The sequence below is a fragment of the Macrobrachium rosenbergii genome, chromosome 32 (genome assembly GCF_040412425.1).
Source record: "Macrobrachium rosenbergii isolate ZJJX-2024 chromosome 32, ASM4041242v1, whole genome shotgun sequence".
NCBI classification, from domain to species: Eukaryota; Metazoa; Arthropoda; class Malacostraca; order Decapoda; family Palaemonidae; genus Macrobrachium; species Macrobrachium rosenbergii.
Window position 1 is genome coordinate 9,312,655 of NC_089772.1, and position 16,305 is coordinate 9,328,959.

The 16,305-nt window shown below is 40.1% G+C and overlaps 1 protein-coding gene across 1 annotated transcript in view; it reads right to left on the minus strand.

Moving 5' to 3' along the window:
- The window catches only part of LOC136855644 (protein lin-54 homolog), a 75,901-nt gene extending 61,000 nt beyond the window's left edge, over positions 1-14,901 (minus strand). The window contains 6 exon segments of the mRNA XM_067132838.1: positions 104-304; positions 494-733; positions 1,058-1,263; positions 2,602-2,770; positions 7,850-8,010; positions 14,744-14,901. Of these exon segments, the coding sequence (XP_066988939.1) occupies positions 104-304; positions 494-733; positions 1,058-1,263; positions 2,602-2,770; positions 7,850-8,010; positions 14,744-14,762 (996 nt within the window). The 5' untranslated portion in view covers positions 14,763-14,901.
- Between the last annotated feature and the right edge of the window lie 1,404 nt (positions 14,902-16,305).

Here is a 16,305-nt window from a genome sequence, read left to right on the forward strand (position 1 = left end):
TATAATGTTGAAGTCTGAGCAATCTGTACACTAAGACTTCACTGAGAATTTAAAATTGCCATTTCCTTACATATGAAAATACATAAGATATTTTCAACCTCACCTTACTGGGTGACTGAGCTACAGGTTTTGATGGTGAAAGTCCAATGATACCCATCTGCTGAGCTTGTTGAAGAGTCAGTTTGGTTGGAGAAGCTGATACTTGTGTCGTTCCACTATTCTGACTAGTCACAAGCCTTAGTTGTTGCCCACTAAGACTACTAACACCTCCAGCCTGACTTGTAATTATTACCTTGGTCACAGTCTACAAATATAATGTGTAAATTAGTATTAGAGAAATAAATTAAAAAAGAATGCATTTACTTATAAATATTTATTACCATACTTCGATTCATTCTTAAAAATTCTGATCGAGAACAAATACTAGAGAAAATCATCTAGCAACCATCAATCATTTTTTCCATTATCTCACAAGATAAAAGCATCAGCTTACTCCACTGTTTTGTGACTGTGACTGCTGAGCTTGTTTTAGTTGTACTGTCCGAACCTGCGGTGTCTGAACAACAGGCTGGGCCATAACCATGGTTGGCTGTGCTCTCAATGATCCTCCCAACTGAGTAGTGTTAACAACTACTTGTTTACCACTGTTACTGTTGCCTAAGCCTGCCATCGTTGTTATGTGGCCGCTGGAGGTCATGATACGATTACTTAGAGACCCTAGGGAGATGGAGTTCTGAAAATAAAGAGAATTTAAATAATCTAATACAGAACAATTTATTACTAAATCCTATACTATGCACATTTTGAAAAATATTACAACTTCCCTTTAATTGTTAACTATTAACAACCAAGGATAATGACAAAGCACAAAATCATGAAAAATACAACAGGCCAATTAAACGGTAACATGACCAAAAGTAACATGGAATGACCAGTTCACCCCCAATCCCCAGTCTCATACAAAAATCTAAAGTCACTGGAACGATTCTCGAGCTGAATTCTATATAATTTTGAGCAATAACTGTCAGCACTATTTCACAGTAATTCCTTCACTTACTTGATTCTGCTGAAGGACCACAAATTGCCCGAGGCTACTCTTGATAAGCTGTGGTGAGTCTGCTACAATTTGTTGCGCTGATCCTTCAGAGGACCCTGTTGACGCTGAAGCCAGAAGTGCTGCTGTGCTTGTGTCTGCAGTGGTTGTTAGTTCCTCCCCTCCCATCGCGATCAAGTTACCCCCGGGATGTAGCATGTCTATGTCCCCTTTAAATAATAATGAATAAAATAAGCAACAAAACACACACCCATACCAAAATTAAGCCATAATTTTACAAAGGTGTGAACAATCTACACATAATACAGTAATCATTCAATTATCTGGATTAAGAGAGCCAATGGCCCACTGGATAATAGTGAAATCCGAATAAGGGCGAATAAAGAATCTAGGGGTGTTTGAGGGCAGCTACATACCCTTCCTCACCTAACCTTGTCAATACTGTACGACATTTTAAAACCAGCACCCTTGGGACCAGGCCACCGCTAATCCACAGAAAACCCCAGATGATAGACTCACTCCACATACTGTATAGAGTGCTGTTATCAAAAGTAGAACAAAGCTTATGAATAATAACTGTCATTCGTTAGGTTTAGTTCCTTAGCAAAATTCTGGACAAATCAAGAATAAAATCACAAAACAAAACAAACTCTAGCAAGTTCACCAATGCCAGCAAAAGTGTGTGCATATGCATGTACCCCCTCTCTCTACCACATCTCTTAATTTTTCTTTGTGCTAGATGTATTTCATTAAGATACAGAACAGTAGTATACATACCATTTAATAAAATGTGGAATTATTTTATAAATATGTATGTACATACCTTAGGCAGACAATTACGTTTACCTTTTGGGTTATAAAAATAAAAAAATGTGAAAATACAGTAAAAATGTAAACGAGAATAGCGTGAAATATAAATAAAACAGGAAGGAGTGTGTGTTATAGGGGTCAATGTGTCAATGTAAGTGATATCTTAGCTGTTCTTGTTCTCTCTCTCACTATGCCGTCTTTGTGCGTGATGTGTCTCATTACAAATTGCAATACAATACTGTACATATCCTATAATATGAATTATTATAAACATAAAAACAGGAAACAACACAAGCTCTAGCAAGTCAGATATCTACCTAAGCTCTCTTCAACCATTCAACACTGCATCCCCTCCCCCTCCCAGCCAGGGAAACTGCTCCACCCATCTTCCAAAAAAACCCCTTCTCTGAGTTACTTCATCTACACAGCCTTACTACTCCTCCTCTCCCATGGCTCCCAGCCACCCAACTCATCCCCTCCATTGGAAACTTCTCCGGGCCTCCCCAAAATCCCCAAAAAACTTTCTCAATCTGTTTATGAGCGTAAGCAGTGTTACCAACATTTTCCTGAGTCTCTGAAGTATTGCCAATCACCAGATCTTTGGGATCTTGCTCCCTGGTCCAGGTGTGTTGGATAACGTCGAGTTCCGGGTAATTGAAGGATTACTGTAAAAATAAAAATATACCGACCAAATCAGCTTAAAACACAAAAGCATCCATAAAATGTTAAAAACTAACCAATAACTTGTGCTTGATCTGCAAGGGAGTCAACCTCCATTGGCTGGTCATGAGTGTGAGCCTCCAGATGCTGTGTTTCATCCACAATGCCCCCACCGGCACCAGCAACCTCCACAATGTTACCAACTGTGACGCCATCTGATATCAATACACCACTCGAGTCTACAACCTGCAAAAAAACAAATATTCAATTCAGTTAATAATTTTCATCAACTTTGAAGTTTGCACTAAATTTTCACATTTTTTTACGTTTTAGTTTTGATTCTTGTTTTTGGAAATTTTAGAATGCAGTTCCACTGTGGAACTAAGTAACCCTGAAAAAGATCAGACATTGCCAGCTGAAACAGCTCTCAGCTTGAGAATGAATGAATACATAAAATTTTAAAAGTAATTTCTCGTTTTCCTAAAAGACAGAGCTGAAGTTTTTACATAGGATGTTGCTTCAAGCACAAGCTGGAAACTCTCTTTCAGACTTTACCTTACTGCATATACTCCTCCTCTTCACTTTTCAAGAGAGGAGGACTGGAAATGTCATCATCCTGGACTCAAGAGAGGAGGGCTCTATTTCTCATCCTACAATTACTACCTCTGCTCTCTACATCTCACTCGCACAGATGTGACAACAGCATATTTTGGCCTTCTTCATTACACACAGGTCTTGCAAGATAAACACCCCAGTCCCATGCCTTTTTGTCAGGTAAAGTGGGTGAGTTTGAGAACTCACAACAGCTACCAAAAATAAGTTTTTCCTACGTCAAAACCTGTTTTTTCATAACACAGCCGCCGTTCATCCTCAAAAAAGCTTACAAAACAAATTGACAGGTGACAAAATGGCTTCTAATAAATAAACCCCTACAACCTGGATTAATTTTTGGTCTAAGGAATAGTCACAGGTTATTAACCATTTTCTTTATTCTAGATACCCATACGGTTTGGCAATAAAGAACACGAGACAACACACGAACCAATATATGTATTACTCTGTGGTTCGAAGGTGACTTGCCTAATTGTGTTGGGTCTGGCTGCTGGATTATTGTGCCTTCCCAGCAGTACCTCAACATGATCACCACTCTCACAGCAATAGTGTTTCAGGAATTTTTGATTCAAGGTAAAGTCACAGGTTATCAACCGTTGTCTTTATTCTTGATACACATTCTGGTCTGGCAGTAAAGAATGGGATTTTCCCTTTAAAAGGTCCTCAATCTTGGCCAGGAATGATAGGCCAGGAGACAACAGCAAATGACAACTACTAAGGAATTCAGAGCCGACGAAACACGGTTTTTCGGCAAAACCTTCTTATCAAAGCATCAGATAAATGTGAAAGGGGCAAGTGTATATTTGATAACCCTACCTAATTTTTTCAAGTATTATTTAGTACCTAAGTTCAATAGTTCTGGTACTTATCAGAGTAAAAGTGTGTTTCCTATTCCAGAGAGCCATCAAAATTGCATATACAGTGATGTTAACTATGTCATGAGGCTCCACCCACAGTGAAGAGAGTTTACATATGAAGAAAATGACATTTTTCTGATAAAATTAAGTTTTATATATACTTACCCAGTAATTACTTAGCTAAGAATTTCTACTCAAATGGCAGTTAGAATTCTGAATTCCGCGGTAGCGATACTTTTGTTTTGTGTAGGTGACTATGCCCTGCCCACTTTCAGGGTACAAAAGAGGAACAACATCGCCAACATGACAATTTGCTTATGCAAAAAAAAAAAAAAAAAAAAAAAAAAAAGGCCATGTGTGGGGGGGAGGGTAGGCTCCATCAGTAATTACTGGGTAGGTACAGGCAGTCCCCGGTTTACGACGGGGGTTCCGTTTTTCCGCCGCGTCGTAAACCGAAAATCGTCGTAAAACAAAAAATCATCGAAAATTGTCAAAAATCCTAAGAAAACCTTACTTTTAATGCTTTGGGTGTACAAACCCCCAAAATATTCAGGTACAGTATAAGCATTTTTACAGGGTTTTTCTGTGTTTAAGCTATCAAAATGGGCAGTTCTAAGTGTTTTTAGAGGGGTTTTAAGCATTCATGGATTTCACCCATTCGCAGGGGTGTGGGATGCTTTACGGGGGTTCACTGTATTGAAAACGATGTAAACTGCATTTCTATTGAGTTTTTCATCAAAAAAACTCCAAATTTTAATTATTCTGCCGTTTTGGAGCCATATTTCTTCCGTCGAATCGCACAACGCATCGTAAACCGGGAAATAATTTCTGATGAATATATTTGAAGAGAGTCGTAACCTCGGAACGTCGTAAACCGGGGACTGCCTGTATATATCAAAACTTAATTTTATCATAAAAATGTCATTTTTATATATGTAACTTACCCAGTAAATGAAAGGTGATGTATGTATGTATGTATGTATGTATATATGTATGTATGTATGTATATACGTATGTATATATATGTATGTATGTATGTATATATATATATATATATATATATATATATATATATAAATATATATAATATATATATATTATAATATATATACATTATAATTGATGAGATAATTGTTGTTCCTTACCTGGTGAGACAGCTGCTGCAGGTAGTACTCCAAAGGCTGATGAAGTATAAGATTAAGCTTTGCAACAAAGGTGTACATTGAAGGCCGACAAAGCATACATAATTGCCTTTGCCCTGGGCACAGTACCACAAAAATAACATACCAGAACAACAAAGTCACCTATACCATAATTAAACAATAATTAAACAATAAAAACAAGACCACTACTCAACACTTTAAACTGGTGGGGACTCCAGGTACGTCATACCCTCCCAGGCTCCCCAAGGACTCAACACCATTTCCAACGCGAAGAGACAAGGAAAGGAAGGGACACTTCCTACACTTCCTCACCCATCACTACGCCAGCTACGGACACAGGTCCCAGGGTACTGCATTCATCATAAACTGTCTCCACATCTTGCAAATAGTGCATTGCAAACACCGACTTGCATTTCCAATGAGTTTCCTCCAGGACCGCATAGAGAAAGATTGTCTTTGAAAGCTACTGAAGTAGCAACTGCTCTTACCTCATGCGCTTTAATTTTCAATAGCAATAGGTCAGTTTCCGCTAATTGAGAGTGTTCTCAACGATGAGATCCCTCAAGACAAACGAAATGGCGTTCTTTGATAGGGGTCTACAGCACCAAAGATTACTGAACTGGACTCTAATCTTCTCTGTCTGATGTAAATATCTGAGGGCACGTACTGGGCACAGCTCTCTTTCTTCCTCTCCCGTGCCTAGAATATCCGATAAGCTTGAAATCAAAAAGGAACAGGGCCAGGGGTGTGACGGGTTTTCATTTTTCACTAGAAATCCTAGCAAAAAGGAGCAGAATGAGTTCCCTTGTGAAAAACCGATCCTTTTGTCTATTGCTTGAAGTTCACTTACTCTCTCAGCTGTTGCTAAGGTAACCAGAAGGAGTTTTTCGAGGGTCAGAAAGCCACTTAAGAACTACATCATGATTCCAAGAGAAGGACTCCTCTTTCTTGGACTTGGGGATATTGAAAGACTTAATTAGATTGGACAAGTCTTGGTTGTTCGAGATGTCTAGACCCTTATGTCAAAAAACGGAGGTGAGCATTTGTCTGTAACCCTTTACTGTCGAGACAGACAACCCTTCAGAAGATTTCAAATAGAGAAGGAAGTCAGTTATCTGAGCAATAGATGTTTTCACGGAAGAGACTTTGTTTCTTCTATACCAACTCCTAAAGCGTGCTCTCTTAGCTTGGTAGACATTATTGGAGGAGATGCATCTACGTTTGGCGATAGTCTCTGATGCCAATTTAGAAAATCCTTTTGCTCTGATGAGTCTGTAGACAGTCGAAATCCTGTTAGGGCCAGAGAGGATAGGCCTTGATGAAACTTCCTGAGAAGACTTGGAATCTCGGAAAGGAGCCTCGGAAAGTCTACAAGGAGATCGATCGGGTCCGGGAACCACTCCTTCTGTGGCCAGTAGGGAGCCACGAGAGTCATCCTTACATTGTGTAAGTTCCTCATTGGACGGGTTGGTATTGTTCTCGGCTAGCACTCTGCCAGGCCCACGTTCGATTCTCTGACCAGCCAATGAAGAATTAGAGAAATTTATTTCTGGTGATAGAAATTCATTTCTCGTATGTGGTTCGGATTCCACAATATGCTGTAGGTCCCATTGCTAGGTAACCAACTGGTTCTTAGCCAAATAAAATAAATCTAATCCTTCGGGCCAGCCCTAGGAGAGCTGTTAATCAGCTCAGTGGTCTAGTTAAACTAAGGTACATTTTTTGCACCATTCCCATCTGGGAATGGGAAGGTGGGAATAAGTGCAAACACACTCTCGACTTTCTCTCTCTCTCCGAGTTGAGCCATGGGTTCTGTGGGAGCCAAGTAGCAGTTGCTTCATTCCTGTAGACGATCAGAATGAGCAATCAGCAACGGACAGTGAAATACTGCAGGTACTGCAAGCAAGAGAACCCGGACTTCCCAAGTCCCTGGAGCCCTAAAACATCTGAAAAAACTAAAACATTACAAATGCCAAAGTAACTTTCAGCATACAAACCTTCCTTCGCATTACGAAAGAATAAATTTCTCCATGAGTATCGTCGAGCAATACAAATTCATAAGCGAGGAGAAAAACCAGTTTAACCTCACTGCCTCGGCAACATTAAAACCAGTTTTACACATTCACGGCTAATCAAAGTCGCAAGGTTTGCGTTATACCAGTATGAACAATTATATCAGAATACTGAAAGTGCAAACACAAGGGTAAAATAAGGCATTGGATTTGCGAATATCATATAAGCACATTATATCCAAATAAGCAAAAACAACAAAATGCTAATATATATAAATCACAACATAAACAAATGATACAGTTGGACGGCAGGCACAGAGGGAAGAGTGCCCATGTCTCTCTCTGTTCACGGCTAAAGCAAAGTGAATGCTTACCGACTAGGTGGGCAGGACTCCCACCCGTAACAGGTAGTTAACTACATACAACCACTTTGTTTAAAGTTGAACAACTCGTCTCCAGCTACGCTGAAGCATCTTCGTTATGTACAGACTTATGTACAGTATACAAACCGATGGTTTGTATACTGTGCAGGAACAAACTGCATACTCAGAGGGGGTTTTTGTGTGCCATGGCGAAACGTAAGGTAATAAAATATTCAGTAGGCCAATTTCTGTTATCATGTATAATACACATGGAACACATCACAGTCAATGGGGCATGATAAATATAAACTATTCTTACATGAGCCTCTGGGATATCTTCTTGTAGTGCCTCAAATTCAGCAGCTTGAATGTTGAAACCAACTAATGTTTCCAAGTCATGCTGAGTTAACTGGGTAGACAGTTCACCAAGAGCTGTAGCATCAATAAACACAGTATTGCTTCCATCAGTCAACTCCTTATCTGCAATATAAAAAAAAACATTAAAACTTACTGGAAAGAGAAGAACATATTTAATACAAACTGTTCTCTATTTGTAACTTACCTGACATTCCTGCTTAAACCTTGTGTACTGTACAAAACCACTATATACATATTTGTGCAAATTGAGCATCTATCTGGGTATTCACAAGGCAGGGCACTGTCGCTTATCTCCATTTCATTCTCTAACCAGCTTAAGTCACTTATAGAATATCCCTTCACCTCAAGTCAGTCAATATTTAAAACATTTATGATAGTCAGTGAAAAGAATGCAAGTATCACCTGTTGCTGCTTCAGGAAAATAAAGTAGGTTTGAAGACAACAATTACACTCATCCATGAAAAAAGAGAAGAGATAAATCCATTTAATAGATTGTATAGACTTGGAGTTACACAAATCAGCAACTTGTGCCATCCTTTAGCATGTGGCTACAAGCCATCACACTTCATATGGGTCAACAGACAGTCGACAAGTAGGCTAATCTATTAGCTGAGGAAGCCAAGGGGTAACTAGAGCTAACAGGAGCAAGGCCCAAAATACTACATGTTATCCTCAGTAACACAAAGCTTAGTATCAACATCAACCCCTGGAATGCTTATGGTGTTATATATATATTTCCAAATTTTCACATAATACTTTTGTATAATATAAAAATACTCTTTAAAGCAAGCGAATTTATTTTTAACATTTTTTACGTCCTTCCATTTTTCATGACCCACATAGGAAAATAAAGCACAGGGCAGGTATGTGTGCACAAAAAAATTTGTATCATAAAGCAATTTATAAATTTTTAAGCACATAAAACAACTCAAACGACAGTTCCTGGGTTTTGCTTCCCCTTAAATAACAAAATCTGAGTAAAACGGACCCAAGACCCAGTAATATAGGCTAAACAATATCCTCCCTTGTTAAGTAGTGGTATTTCTTTGAAAGATTTGAGGAAAGTCTTGTAAACATGACATTTTTATAATGAAATTAAGTTTTATATACACTTACCCAGTAATTACATAGCTATAGTTTCTAACTAGTTTGGCAACTAAAATCTGAAAATTCATAGTAGCGATTCTGTTGTTTTGCTGTGTGTAGATCGTCCCACCCACTTTCAGGAAAAAGAGGAACAACTCAGCACAGCACTTCAATTTGCTTGTGCCTAAATGACCATGCGAGGGGAAGAAGTGTGAGCTCCCATTCTATAATTACTTGGGAAGTATATAAAACTTTGTTTATCATAAAAATGTCATTTTTATACAAGTAACTTACACAACTGATTCCCACATTGACAGGAGGTGGGATGCATGGACATCTTCTACCACAAACATTAGTAAATGCAATGAATTTGAGAATAGAAAATTTGCTAGTACTGAGACAATACTTCTTGTTTCCTTACCTGTTAAGAGAGCTGCTGCAGGAAGGTACTGCCTCTGGTTGACTGTCACCTTATCCACAGCGCGGCAGTATAGCCAAGAGTCGCCGGCTACATAAGTGGGAGCTTTAAGCGAGGGACCATACTGATCGCTAGTAAAGCATATGAAATCTGCCCCTGCCCTGGGTGCAGTACCATCAAATAAGACAGCCAGATAAACCACACTTATTACCTACACCAAAGATTGAAAACACCATCACCCATCCATTAAAAAACACAAAACTGGTGGGTGTCCCAGCACACAGTATCCCCAGACTCCCCAAAATCTCAACGACTTATGTCAAGGCAAAGAGAATTAGGATGGAAGGGACCTCCTACCATTCCTCCGCCCCATACCATGCCAGCCACCGATAACAGACCTAGGGTACTGCAATTATTAAAAAACGGTTTCCACTTCTTTTAAGTAATGGGAAGCAAACACTGACTTGCACTTCCATTAAGTCGTTTGGAGAATGGAAGAGAGGGAGGGATTGCACTTAAAGCTAAAGACATAGCTATGGCTCTAATATCGTGAACTCTAACATTAAGCATACAGTTCTTCAATCTGAGAATGTGCTTCACAAATGAGGTCCCTTAGAAAGAATGAATGGGCATTCTTCGTAAAGGGCCGCGAAGGGTCTTTGACCGAACACCATAGGTTACTGGCAGGACCCCTTATTCTCTCAGTCCCATGCAAATAAAACTTCAAAGCCCTTACTGGACAAAGCACTCTCTCTTCATCCTCTGAACCAAACACTTCCAATAAATTCTTTAAATGAAAAGAACGATGCCAAGGTTCAGACGGAGTCTCGTTCTTTGCAAGAAACCCCAGCGTATAGGAGCAAACTGCATCCCCTTGAGTGAATCGGACTCTTTTGTCAATCGCCTGTATCTCATTGACTCTCTTAGCAGTGGCTAAGGCTACCGGGAAGAGGGTCTTCTCAGTAAGATTCCTAATGGATGTGAAATCAAGAGGCTCAAAGGCAGGGCTAGAGAGTGATTTTAGAACCACATCTAGGTTCCAAGATATTGTCTTGTCTTACACGTATCAAATGATCTAATAAAATCGGAAATATCCTGCTGGTAGAAAGGTACAGTCCCATATGTCGGAACACTGAGCTAAGCATGGACCTGTAACCTTTAATTGTAGACAGGGACAAACCTCTGGTGGTCCTCAGATACAACAGGAAATTAGTGTTTCTGTTAAAGGCATCTTAGTAGACGAGATGCCATTAGTTCTAAACCAAGAGCGGAATATGGAACACTTATGTTGATAGATGTTGAAAGATGACTGGCATCTGCATCTCGCAACAGAGTCCGCAACTGCCTTTGAAAATCCCTTAGCTCTGAGTAATTTCTTGGCAGTCTGCAACCTGTCAGTACTAGATTTGACAACCCTAGATGGAACCGTCCAAAGTGGGGTTGTCTGAGCAGACTGTGTTTTCGTGATAAAAGCCTTGGAAAGTCTACCCACATCTCCAGAAGATCCGGGAACCATTCCCTTAGAGGCCAGAATGGGGCTATTAGTGTCATCGACACATTTTGGTGTGACCGGAACTTCTTCAGGACTTCTCGTATCATCCAGAAAGATGGGAAGGCATACAAATCTTTGTTTGACCAGTCCTGCAACATGGCATCTGTCGCCCATGCTAAGGGGTCTGGGACTGGCGAACAAAAAAGAGGTAGATGACGATTTTCGGAAGTCACGAAGAGATCCAAAGTCAGAGTTCCCCACAGTCTCCAAAGATCCAGGCATTCCTCACATATTCATCCACTGTTCGGAAAGCCAGACTCCACACTCACTACAGGGGCTAGATTGATTGCAATCATGCCTCCTGCATGATACACACGATGAGTATGGATCTATTTCCCCAGAGGAGAGGAACTGATTGCAAGGTTTATTCTTACCTGAACAATGCCTAATAATTAAAGGTTTCCTCTCCCCAAGCTGTTGTAGTTAGGGGTTTGCATAATGAAATATTAGCAAACAAAGACACACGCATACAAACACAGAAAAAACAACAAAAGGAAAGCGAACGGCAGTCATGCAGAGAAGCACAGAGACGTCTTCACATGACAGCGGTCGAAAGCAAAGTGGAGTGCATACAGATGAGTGGGCAGGGCTTTCCTATATAAAGACCGAAGGTTTGTATTTGTGCAGAAACAATTGTAAAACAAACATATAGTCCACAACCAAGAAAGCAAAAGGAACACTAAAGCACAATCAAAAAAAGGTTGAATGGCAAAAGCCAAGCAGATAGTCGTAAAAGACGTCTGAACTCAACAGCAGCCGGAAGCAAAGTGGACTAGAGACTGACAGGTGGGCGGGGCTTCCCCCTACCTGTCAGTAGTTTACTACATTGTCAATTAGTTTAAATGGCTGTTCCAGCTCGTATTCGCAAGCTGAATCCCTATGTACAGTGAACCCCCTGTATTCGCATTGTCAACGTTCGCGGACTCACGCATTCGCGGGTTTCTCTGGAACATATCTAGCCATCATTCGCGGAAAATTCGCCAATTCGCGGTATTTTCCACTGAGAAATATTCACTAATTACTGTATTTTCATATAATTTTCATGAATAAATGCACTTTTTGTGATAAAACTAATAAAATATTCAGGTATAAGCATTTTTACAGGGTTTTTCTGTGTTTAAGCTATCAAAATGGGCAGTTCTAAGTGTTTTTAGAGGGGTTTTAAGCATTGGATTTGGGGTGTGTGGGATGCATCCCCCGCGAATACGGGGGGTTCACTGTAAAGAATGAAGGTTTGTAATTATGCAGGAACAACTACCCTTTACAGATTGACAGGGCAAGTTAAGCTGAAAAACATCTCGAAAACCAAAAAAAGTAAGTTCTTAATTTAGTCAAGATATTTATGAAACTGTACAAATGGCCTTACAGATATCATTATTTTAATTATGTTGTCCTGTTGTTCTACAGGCCTCACCATAGCAGAAGAAAAAAGACCAGTGGGACTACGTATGTATAGCTGACAGAGCAAATATAGAGTATGGGGTAAGGACTACTGTAGCAGGCATTTCCTTAGTAGGTAGACTTTCTGAGAGAATGTGACCTTAACCTGAATTACCTTACCTAACCTTGGACATCGTGCCCTAACTCTGACCACGCCCCCTCAACCAAGCATGCAGTCAGGAGTCAGGGCCGCTGCAGGTCTAGTAAGCATTTCTGAGGGAATATGACCTAACCGGGTTTTCCTTACCCTAAGCTGACCTCAGACACCATGACCTAACCTGGCAGGGCCTGGACCCCCCGAAGTTGGGGGAGAGTGTAGAGCAACGGGAACAGGTTTTGCAGGCGAAAACAAACCTGGCCTTTCCTAAAATGCCACATTATGTCCTAACCAGACGTCAATGACACTGAACATCGGAAAGGCCTCATCCCGTTGTTCTGCAAAATACCCACAAGTTGCCACCCCTCACCCTACTGTCTCCCCTCCCTTCATTCTCTAAACTTTCCATTTCAAATTCACTTCTATTATTGACTAAAGCAAAAAAGTATATGCTATTTTTGTTACTTTCCAGAGATTTTTCACAACCCAAAATCCCGTCCCAACATCCTACACACTAGCAACATTTCACCCCTCACGTCTAATAGGCTGCAGCAGTTCAGCACCGCTAACTTTAAGCCTCCGCTCAGCCTGCCTGAACTATCAAGCCTGACACAGATATTTTCATCAGCAGTGCAGGATCTGGTAATCCTACTGTTTAGGGGTCCAAAGTCGCTGCTCCCTTGTGTGTTTTAAGTTTTCTTTCCTATTTTTTATTTCTTTTTTTGACAGGCCTGCAGAAAGAAGTTTATTTACTAAAAAAAAAAAAAAAAGAGCAGTTTATCTGCTCACAGACACAGAGACTCTAAAAAAATTAAAGGGAATAAAGTTCTGCGCCTCACGCGAATAGTGTAGCGTCCCGCAACTGCGTTTGTGGAGCGAGCGATTAGGAACCAGGAACCAGGCAGGAACCTGGCACGGGCTCTTGCTCTCCAGCAGCCACTTTTTGATCAACCTGAAAAAATGAATAGTTTATCTGCTTACAGAAGCAGAGATATAAGATTTACTCAAAATTCCATGGGTCCGTATCTCCTAGGATGTGTTTTTATTTATTTACGTCCCATTTTTAGTCAATTCCCTTTTTTTTTTTTTAATCTCTGCTTCTGTAAGCAGATAAACTGCTCATGTCTTCCTTGTTTTTTATCAGTCAATACATATTTGATAAATCTGTGGCTGATCTTGTTGATAATGCAATGAATTTGGACCCGTACAATGTAGGATTACCCAGAATGGCAACCCATAAAATGTAGGGTTACCCAGAATGGCAACCCGTAAAATGTAGGATTACCCAGAATGGCAACCCGTAAAATGTAGGATTACCCAGAATGGCAACCCGTAAAATGTAGGATTAACCAGAATGGCAACCCGTAAAATGTAGGATTACCCAGAATGGCAACCCGTAAAATGTAGGGTTAACCAGAATGGCAACCCGTAAAATGTAGGATTACCCAGAATGGCAACCCGTAAAATGTAGGATTACCCAGAATGGCAACCTGGATTACCCAGAATGGCAACCCGTAAAATGTAGGATTACCCAGAATGGCAACCCGTAAAATATAGGATTACCCAGAATCGCAACCAATGTCAATCTCATTGAATTGAGGTAACTACAACCAGCCAGAGACTACAACTCCTCTTCCTTCAGCAGTCTACCCACGGGTTATAAGCTATAGGTTGTTACAACCGAGTATTGGATAGTTAGGGAGGCTTGGCTGGCGATCGTCACATGATAGCCTAGCCTAGAAACATACTAGAGCTCCTATTCCCTTCTTTATATTATATAAAATGAAAATGCATCTCATCGTTAAGGCAGGATATAAAAAAAAGGTCAAATTCCGTCAAATTAATCCATTAATTCCGTGCAGGATGAGGCCATAAACCCTCGGGATCGAGGAGAGAAGTCCAACTTCGCCCGATGTTGAGGTCATTTAACGGCGCCCCCGTCGCCGTTCGGGCCCCTGGCGCCGACGGGCACGTTCGAAGGGCGCCGACGTGCCCTGCCCTCGACCCTGACACCTTCCGAGGTCCCCGCGAGGGAAGTGACACGGTTTTTTCGACGTTTGTTTTCATTGATTATCGCTATTTTCGGTCGTGTTTACAAGGGTGGGGGGCTCTTTTCCCTGGCACAATATTGCCCCCTTTCCGAGATATACGTGGCCCTTTGCGGCGACTACGAAGCAAAAGGCGCCCGCTAAATGTGGAAAAGAAGTGTGAAGGAAGGAAACATGGGTGAAAAGTGACATACCTGGATTATTGTGAGGCATTTTGAGGTGTTCAAACTCACGCGCCCACCATTACTAGCCCATAGTGCCCTGCTGCCTGCCTGCGTAGATACGCTGTTGCCAGATGTCCAGACAGCGACTGCGATGTGGTTAAATACTTCCTGCCCGACTTTTATCCTCGATTTTGCTTACTGGTTGTATTCCACACAACGCAGATTTGGATATCTAGCGCGACCTAACAATTTAATAACGTTTCCGAAAAAATACTATTTGACATTTGGCACAATGAATTCCACTCCCGCCATCTCTGTTCAAGCCGTGAACTTCCGCCAAAAACATTGAGCCTCGTAATAAACTTAAAGAATGCCTTCCATTTCCCATTACCCCCGTGCGGGAAAGAATATATACTACAGAATGTTGTTATATAAGAATCTCATCGATTACATATATGGAGTTGTTTGCATGAGGTCACGAAAATTCAGAGCACATTGAATTCATTTGTCGTCACGGGACTTGGATTCTAAGGAGACATCATACTACATTACAAAGCTGTCAGGTTTTGCGAGCACAAAAATATTAGTTAGCGGAAATTCATTCTTATGAATATGTTTCGCTTTTATTTCAAAAAGATGCTCGAAAAATTACTGATATCTTATAAATGAAGGAAATAATAACTGAAATATAGTTTCTTACTTTTATGTTTACGTTTTGTCGGGATACCTAAAACATCGTGTAGTTTAACATTTTCGATCAAAAAAATGAGTAAACCAAAGCTGAAGAAATTTCTTTTACTAAATTACACATGTATATATATCACAATGATTTTCTGGCTTGTAAGACAAATACAACTGAACAATTATGCCTGAAATTATTATTCTTCTTTGCCAACAGATGGAGACTACGGCTCACAACAAAACCTACACCGCCAGAGCTCAAAATGTCCAATCTTGAGTGACGTAATGTAATCTGAATTTATAAAACTTGATCAGGAAGACATCAAACAAATTTAGACCCCTTTTAATGGTTCCTTAAGTACTAAATTCAACAATAGGCACTTGGAGTACCCGATTCCTTATTCATTTTCATAAAAAAATACAATTTTCGATGTAGAGTGCAGTGTTTTTCTTCTTTTTGGATATCATATCAGGGACCGTATAACAAGAACGGCAATTTTGATTGCATATACAGGTTACTATATAGGCTCTGGTGCTACCATTGACGCCTCATAGCGGACGTGGGTTAGAGCTAGCATTCACGTATGTTCTAAAAGTGTTAATGACATGGTATATAAATTACTTATACTTAAATTAAATATCCTAATAATATCATTCAAGTGCTGAATAAAACGCTACGTACTGGTAACTTCATATCTACCTGTGCCCATTCCTGTTGAAATTTTTGTTCTATTAAGCCTTCAGCTATTCTGTTACATATATCTTCAGAATGATGATAAAATTTATATAAAGTTGTTAGGTTTTGTACCAATTTTGCATGCTGTAAATGTTGTATTATTGACACCACCTCATGCTGCTTTCAACGGTTATAGAGTAACAAACTGAAAACTTCCTTTAAAATGTTAGCAACT